Source organism: Ranitomeya variabilis, chromosome 4 (assembly GCF_051348905.1).
Source record: "Ranitomeya variabilis isolate aRanVar5 chromosome 4, aRanVar5.hap1, whole genome shotgun sequence".
In the NCBI taxonomy this organism is placed as follows: domain Eukaryota; kingdom Metazoa; phylum Chordata; class Amphibia; order Anura; family Dendrobatidae; genus Ranitomeya; species Ranitomeya variabilis.
In genome coordinates, this window is record NC_135235.1 from 1,425,928 (window position 1) to 1,434,777 (window position 8,850).

Here is an 8,850-nt window from a genome sequence, read left to right on the forward strand (position 1 = left end):
TATCACAAAATAAAGGGAGGGGTAAGATCAATTGGAAAAGGTATGTCCACAAATGTAATATTGGAACAAGCTCACCAGTTGCTGAGGATAGGTAAGGTGGAGCCCCAATTCGCTTAGGTGGAGAAATCCTTCAAGCCACAACATCAGGAGACAATTCCCTGTCCGTCCCTGGGGGGCTATCAATAAATCGCAATCCCCGAGCTTCTGGTTGTAAACTGCAGTTTAGTATAGAGGGTGGTAACTCTATCTGTAGCACTGAAGCACCTTATCTCCCATGCAAGCGAGTCCCCTGATGATCCTGCTTGCAAAGAAACGCGTTGGGACCTGGAAATAGGGAGTGTGCAGGGCATGTTGTACCTTAGGGGTAGATGTGGACTGTCCTTGTAAGGGCAGGAGCTCGGGGATTAAAGTACTACATTTTGTATGGCACATCCCCTGACAGGGTATGCCCAGTAGTACTTTTTTATTGATACACTTTTTTGGGGGGGTGACAGTTTATTTAATATATTCCTTTATTTGGTTATACATTAAAAGTTATGTTTTAATTCCTGCATATGCTATACCCTTGAAAATGTTACAGCAAATAAAAGTATTTCTCACAGGTTATTGCAGTAACACATGTGGATTTCCTTTGTGTGTATTAGAACAAAAAAAGCAAAGGGAAATAAGCAAATTGGACATAATTTCACACAATATCCCCAAAATTGGCAGGACAAGATTGTTGGTACCACAATTTAATATTTGGTTGCACCCTTTGGAATAAATAACTGCAATCAATCTCTTCCTATAAATATGAACAAGCTTCTTACACCTCTCAGCTGGAATTTTGGAGCACTCTTGTTTTGCAAACTACTCTAGGTCTGTCATATTTGAAGGCGTCTTCTCCCAACAGCAATTGTAAGCTCTCTCCACAGATGATCAATGGGATTTAGATCCGGACTCATTGCTTACACATAAGAACTCTCCAGCTCTTTGTTTCCATCCATTTCTGGGGGCTCCTTGAAGTATGTTCGGGGTCATTTTCTTGCTGAACTCATGCAAACCCAGCTTTGTGACACTGGGCGCTACATTGCCACCCAAAATCCTTTGATAATCTTCAGATTTCATGATGCCTTGCACACAATCAAGGCACCCAGTGCCAAAGGCAGCAAAACGACCCCAAAACATCTTTGAGCCTCCTCCTCTGTATTTGCCTGTAGGTACTGTGTTCTTTTCTTTGTAGGCTTTATTCCATTTTTGGTAAACTGTGGAATTACGCTTTACAAAAAAGCTCTATCTTTGGTCTCATCTGTCCAGAAGATGCTTTCTCAGAAGATTTTGGCTTGCATAGATTTTGGCAAGCTACTGTCTAGTTTTATGTCTGTGTCAATAGTGGTTTTCTGGCTGTCCTGCTATAGCGTTACATTTCATTCAAATGTCGACAGATGAGTGCATCAGTGTCTGCATGAACTGAGCCTGTAGGACAGCTTGAATTTCTTTGCAGCTTGATTGGGGCAGCTTATTCACCATCCAGACTATCCTGTGTTGCAACTTTTTATCAGTTTTTTCCTTGACGACATTCAGGGAGATTAGCTACAGTGCTATTATGGGCTTCATGATTATGTTGTGCATTGTGGAGAAAGGAACATCAAGATCTCTGGAGATCGACTTGTAACCTTGAGATTGTTGATATTGTTCAACAATGTTGATTCTCGAGTCCTCAGAGTTCTGCTGGAGGTTATTTTGCAGGGCTCTGGCACTGCTCCTCCTGTTCGTCCTTGCACAAAGGAGAAAGTAGTGATCCTGCTGCTGGGTTGTTGCCCTCCTATGGCCCCCTCCACATCTCCTGGCCTGTCTCCATGCTCTGGACACTGTGCTGACACACAGCTCCCCTTCTTGCCACAGCTAGTCTTAATGTGCCATCCTGTATGAGCTGCAATACCTGAGCAACTTCTGTGGGTTGTAGACACCACCTCATGCTACTGTACCTCTAGGAGTGAGAGCAATCCGGAATGTTGGCCTACTGAAATGTATGTTCAGTAAATGCACTTAATACTTGGTTGAGGCTCTTTTGGCATCAATGCATCGTGGCATGGAGGCGATCAATCTGTGGCACTGCTGAGGTGTTATGGAAGCACAGGTTGCTTTGAAAGCAGCCTTCATCTGGTCTGCATTGTGGGGTCTGGTCTCTCCTCTTCCTCTTTACAATACTCCATAGATTCTCTATGGGGTTAAGGTTAGGCGAGTTTGCTAGCCAATCAAGCACAATGATACTGTTGTTTGTAAACCAGGTATTGGTACTTTTTGGCAATGTGGACAGGGACCAAGTCCTGCTGGAGAATGACATTTCCAAAATCTTCAAAAACTTGTCTGCAGAGGGAAGCATGAAGTGCTCTAAAATTCCTAGTAGACAACAGAGCTGACTTTGGTCTAGATAAAACACAGTACACCTATACCAGCAGACCTCCAGGAGCTTGGATTGTCTGTCTCTCCACTCTTCCTCCAGACTCTGGCACCTTAATTTCCAGGGTCTAGTGTGAAGTTTCCACAATAAGTGATGGTTTGGGGAGCCATGTCATCTGCTGGTGTAGGTCCAATGTGTTTTATCAAGACCAAAGTCAGCCGTCTACCAGTAAATTTTAGAGCACTTCATGCTTCCCTCCGCCGACAAGCTTTTTGGAGATGGAAATGCCAAAAGTGCCAATACCTGATTTTAAAACAACAGTATCAGGCTGCCATCACACTAGCAGTATTTGGTCAGTATGTTACATCAGTATATGTATGCCAAAACCAGGAGTGGAACAAACAGAGGAAAAGTATAATAGAAACATATGCACCACTTCTGTATTTATCTCCCACTCTTGGTTTTGGCTTACAAACACTGATGTAAAATACTGACCAAGTACTGCTAGTGTGACGGCAGCCTCACTGTGCTTGATTGGCCAGCAAACTCGCCTGACCTTCACTCCATAGAGAATCTATGGGGTATTGTCAAGAGGAAGATGAGACGCCAAAACCAACAATGCAGACGAGCTGAAGGCTGCTATCAAAGCAACCTGGGCTTCCATAACCCCTCAGCAGTTCCACAGGCTGATCGCCTCCATGCCACGCCGCATTGATGCAGTAACTGATGCAAAAGGAGCCCGACCAAGTACTGAATTTACTGTACATTTCAGTAGGCCAACATTTTAGATTTTAAAATCATGTTTTCAAGCTGGTGTTATACAGTATTTAAATTTACTGAGATGACACTTGGGTTTTCATTGGCTGTAAGCCATAATCATCAACATTAACCGAAACAAACACGTGAAATAGAATCTATAGAATATACGAGATTCACTTTTTATATTGAAGAGCTGAAATAAATTAACTTTTTGATGATATTCTAATTTTGTGAGATGCACCTGTATATTGTTGTCACGATAATGTGAATGTGCCATGTTGAGCATCTGCCTAGCTCTACAAGATGCTGCGGGCTATTCCGACCCCCCCTCTTTTTTCTCTCTGTTGGCTGCCTGTGTGTGTGAAGAAGAATTTTTATTGCTTTCCCTGCAAATACCAGGTTCTGTGCACACTACCCCTCCCTCCTCCCATCTAGTACTAGTTGGAACTGGTGTAAGCCATGAGTTTTTTTGTTTGATTAAAGTTATATATCGCAGCACCGATTTGGGCTAGAAATATACAAATTACATATTCCGGATGTCCATCAGTAGAACGATCACCCACGGAAAGTGCGAGCAGCTAGGCGCAACGAGTTGCAAAGTGTGGATTTCTCCTTAAGCAGTTCATGTAATGGCTCCGTATTTACACTTAAAAGAACACCCCTGACGTGGGGAACATCGTGTCGTACTTATGTGAGGTTCACACCGCAATTTATGTGTAAAAAATAGTCTTCATATTGTAAGTAAAGAGGAGGTTTCAGCGTCTAAGTGATGTCACCACAGAGGGCGTGCCTGAGCATTAGGAAGTGAATATCTGTGTGTAGCAGGATTCTTGCAGTGTCTTTTGCCGGGGGATTCCGCTACGACAGGCTGAACAATCTGACCTGAGAATAAGTGGGGAAGGTCCCCTCCCCCAGTCAGAACACTGCGTACCATTGAACGATAGGAAAGAATCGTAAGTCAATCTTCACCATTAATCCCTTTTTATTTGTAATTGTATATACACGTTTCGTCTTCTTTATAATATCCTTTTAATATTTTTGTAAATACCGCCTATCTTTTATGTCGCTTCGTCTGAGGTGAATTATGCTACTGATTTGGGTTGGCTCAGGACCCGTTAACCTTTGGTGAAAATCGGAGCTGGTGGCGGCATACCTTGTCTTGTGTGATTGGGAATCATTGTAGCGACTGACGGCGTTGATAATTATTGTTCCCGCCTGTGTGGGACTGGTTATATCGCCCTTGCTGCAGCGTGCCCAATAGCCAGTACATAGCAGGCAGCCTTTCTGGTGACTAATTACCCTAGGTGCAGTGGCATGTCTGACCTGAGGGTAAGGGGGGTGCCAGAGAGCTGCAAGTTCCAAACCGGAACTGAGGTATAGATAAATCCCCTTCAGAAGGAACCAGGGGCAATCAAACAACCCCGGTTTGTGACAAATTGGTGTAAATAGTGGGCACGATAAAGATATCCTCCCCGGGATCCCGGACATATCGTTGGGGTCCGTGACATTATTGTTGGCTGCACAGTGTGAACCGTGACAATTGTGTTGTTTAAGTGTTTTTATGAGGACTGTGTATGTATGTATATATATATATATATATCTACTATATAATTGTCTAAGGGTACTTCCGTCTGTCCTTCTGTCTGTCACCGTTATTCGTTCGCTGATTGGTCTCGGCAGCTGCCTGTCATGGCTGCCGCGACCAATCAGCGACGCGCACAGTCCGGAAAAAAATGGCCGCTTACTCCCCGCACTCACTGCCGGCGCCCGCATACACCGCTCACACAGGGTTAATGCCGGCGGTAACGGACCGCGTTATGCCGCGGGTAACGCACTCCGTTACCGCTGCTATTAACCCTGTGTGTCCCCAACTTTGTACTATTGACGCTGCCTATGCGGCATCAATAGTACAAAATGTAATGTTAAAAATAATAAATAAAAAAAAAAAACCTGCTATACTCACCCTCCGCCGCCTTTCTCGCTCCTCGCCACGCTCCCCGGACCGCTCCATTACAAGCGTCAGCTTGCGGTCCGGTCCCGTCCCAGGGCTGGTGTGCGGCAAGGACCTGACGTGACGTCACGGTCATGTGACCGCGACGTCTTCATAGGTCCTGCTCCCACCAGCCCTGGCACTTGCAATGGAACTCGGCTTCAGGAAAATGGCCGCCGCGATCTCGATCTGCGCACGCGCAGCATCCAGCGGCCATTTTCCTGAAGCCGACCACTACCATCTGCACAGGATCCCAGGAAGAGAAGAGGCAGGACGCAGAGGAGCAGCGACAAGAATGGTGAGTATGATACACTACAAGGGGCCCTCGGATCGTTAGGTGAGTATGTTTATTTTTTATTTTTTGGCCCTATACGTGCCTCGGTAATATACTACGTCACTGGGCAATATCCTACGTGGCTCTGCTGTATACTACAAGGCTGGGCAATATACTACAAGGCTGGGCAATATACTACAAAGCTGTGCAATATACTATGTGGCTCTGTGCAATATACTACGTAGCTGCGCAATATCCTACGTCGCTGTGCTGTATACTATGTAGCTGGGCAATATACTTACGTGACTGCGCAATATACTACGTAAATGGGCAATATACTACGTGGACATGCATACTCTAGAATACCCGATGCGTTAGAATCGGGCCACCATCTAGTATAACATAATGGGTGTATATATTTTGTATGTATATATTGTGTGAATATATAATGTGTACATAATGTGTGTGTATATACATGCCTTTCCCTTTTCCAGGGGACTCTTTATAATTGATCCCAATGGAATTGTGCGGCACATGAGCGTGAACGATCTTCCTGTGGGGCGGAGTGTGGAAGAGACGCTGCGATTGGTCAAAGCCTTCCAGTATGTAGAGACACATGGGGAGGTCTGTCCTGCCAATTGGACTCCCCACTCACCCACAGTACGTATCCTCCATCTGCTTCCAGTACTACCCCGCTATCTTTTTAATGCTCATGTCTCTGCTTGCTGTTGGACTTGATATGTAATGTTGGATCATTATATGAACTCATCTGGCTTTTGTCACACTCTGAATTATCTGCTCGCTGTTATTATATGACTTATTAGTATGGAATCACAGCATCGTGTGCGGCTCAGTCTCCAGAGTTTAGCATATGTTTTCTGCCCCTAAACATATTTAGTTTTCATTTTCACCAGCAGATGTCTTGAAAATGTTTAGGAAGTGAAGCAATGTTAGAAGAAGCCACCCAAGTTTGGGAATGTGGAGGGGTGAACAACAGAGATCCGCCTCAGAGCTTTGGCAATGTAGAGGAGTGAACGGCAGAGATCCGCCTCGGAGCTCTGGGAATGTAGAGGAGTAAACGGCAGAGATCCGAGCTCTGGGAATGTGGAGGGGTGAACGGCAGAGATCCGAGCTCTGGGAATGTAGAGGGGTGAACGGCAGAGATCCACCTCGGAGCTCTGGGAATGTAGTGGAGTGAACGGCAGAGATCCGAGCTCTGGGAATGTAGAGGAGTGAACGGCAGAGATCCGAGCTCTGGGAATGTAGAGGGGTGAACGGCAGAGATCCACCTCGGAGCTCTGGGAATGTGGAGGGGTGAACGGCAGAGATCCGAGCTCTGGGAATGTGGAGGGGTGAACGGCAGAGATCCGCCTCAGAGCTCTGGGAATGTAGAGGAGTGAATGGCAGAGATCCGCCTCAGAGCTCTGGGAATGTAGAGGAGTGAATGGCAGAGATCCGCCTCAGAGCTCTGGGAATGTAGAGGAGTGAATGGCAGAGATCCGCCTCTGAGCTCTGGGAATGTAGAGGGATGAATGGCAGAGATCCGCCTCTGAGCTCTGGGAATGTAGAGGAGTGAATGGCAGAGATCCGAGCTCTGGGAATGTGGAGGGATGAATGGCAGAGATCCGCCTCAGAGCTTTGGGAATGTAGAGGAGTGAACGGCAGAGATCCACCTCGGAGCTCTGGGAATGTAGAGGAGTGAACGGCAGAGATCCGAGCTCTGGGAATGTGGAGGGATGAATGGCAGAGATCCGCCTCAGAGCTCTGGGAATGTAGAGGGGTGAACGGCAGAGATCCGCCTCAGAGCTCTGGGAATGTAGAGGAGTGAATGGCAGAGATCCGCCTCAGAGCTCTGAGAATGTGGAGGGATGAATGGCAGAGATCCGCCTCAGAGCTCTGGGAATGTAGAGGGATGAATGGCAGAGATCCGCCTCTGAGCTCTGGGAATGTAGAGGAGTGAACAGCAGAGATCCGCCTCTGAGCTCTGGGAATGTAGAGGGATGAATGGCAGAGATCCACATCTGAGCTCTGGGAATGTAGAGGAGTGAACAGCAGAGATCCGCCTCAGAGCTCTGGGAATGTAGAGGGATGAATGGCAGAGATCCGCCTCTGAGCTCTGGGAATGTAGAGGAGTGAACAGCAGAGATCCGCCTCTGAGCTCTGGGAATGTAAAGGGATGAATGGCAGAGATCCGCCTCTGAGCTCTGGGAATGTAGAGGGATGAATGGCAGAGATCCGCCTCAGAGCTCTGGGAATGTAGAGGAGTGAACAGCAGAGATCCGCCTCCGAGCTCTGGAAATGTGGAGGGGGAAGCCGCATAGATCTGCCTCCGAGCTCTGGGAATGTAGAGGGGTGAACGGCAGAGATCCGCTTCCGAGCTCTGGGAATGTGGAGGGGGGAGCCGCAGAAATCCGCCTCTGAGCTCTGGGAATGTAGAGGGATGAACAGCAGAGATCCGCCTCCGAGCTCTGGAAATGTGGAGGGGGGAGCCGCAGAGATCCGCCTCCGAGCTCTGGGAATGTGTATGGGGAAGCCGCAGAGATCCGCCTCCGAGCTCTGGGAATGTGGAGGGGGGAGCCGCAGAGATCCGCCTCCGAGCTCTGGGAATGTAGAGGGGGGAGCGGCAGAGATCCGCCTCCGAGCTCTGGGAATGTGGAGGGGGGAGCCGCAGAGATCCGCCTCTGAGCTCTGGGAATGTGCATGGGGAAGCCGCAGAGATCCGCCTCCGAGCTCTGGGAATGTGGAGGAGGGAGCCGCAGAGATCTGCCTCCGAGCTCTGGGAATGTGCATGGGGGAGCCGCAGAGATCTGCCTCCGAGCTCTGGGAATGTGCATGGGGGAGACGCAGAGATCCGCCTCTGAGCATGTGGAGGGGGGAGCCGCAGAGATCTGCCTTCGATCTCTGGGAATGTGGAAGGGAGCCTGCTTATTTTTGTCTCATGTGTCCTCTTCTCACTTTCAGATTAAGCCGAGTCCAGACGGATCTAGAGAATACTTTGAGAAAGTGAACTGATGGCGATGTGTGAAGATGAATTCTGACAGAATTAAAGCTGCCTTTCACATATGACTCCTGTGTTGTAGAGCTTGTGCCCCTTCACCACCGATCATGGTTATCACTCACTAAATTCCCTCAACACTTCCAAAACCAGACTGGACCAAAACACATGAAAAAAAACGTGTCTACATTTGGTTAATGCTATCAACTATACTTTTGTCTGTTTCTGTCTCCCATTCTTTACACTACAGTACCATTCTAACAATGAGCAAGTACTGCCATTAGCTTAGGGGAGTGTCTATAACAGCCTGGAGGTAGTAGAAGACTGCTTCACACAATCAGGGGAGGGGCCTCTAGAATAGGAGAGGCCTGAGAATGTGGTAATTGCTGCACACATAGGAGGAGCCTGAGAAAATGCTGCACACATACTCAGGGGAGGGTTCTCAAGAA

General features: G+C 47.5%; 1 protein-coding gene across 1 annotated transcript in view; it reads left to right on the forward strand.

The window, feature by feature from the left end:
* PRDX3 (peroxiredoxin 3) overlaps positions 1-8,472 on the forward strand; it is a 72,730-nt gene extending 64,258 nt beyond the window's left edge. The window contains exons 6-7 of the mRNA XM_077257877.1: positions 5,901-6,066; positions 8,368-8,472. Coding sequence (XP_077113992.1) covers positions 5,901-6,066; positions 8,368-8,418 — 217 coding nt within the window. The 3' untranslated portion in view covers positions 8,419-8,472. The remainder of the gene's footprint in view (positions 1-5,900; positions 6,067-8,367) is intronic.
* The last annotated feature ends 378 nt before the right edge of the window (positions 8,473-8,850 follow it).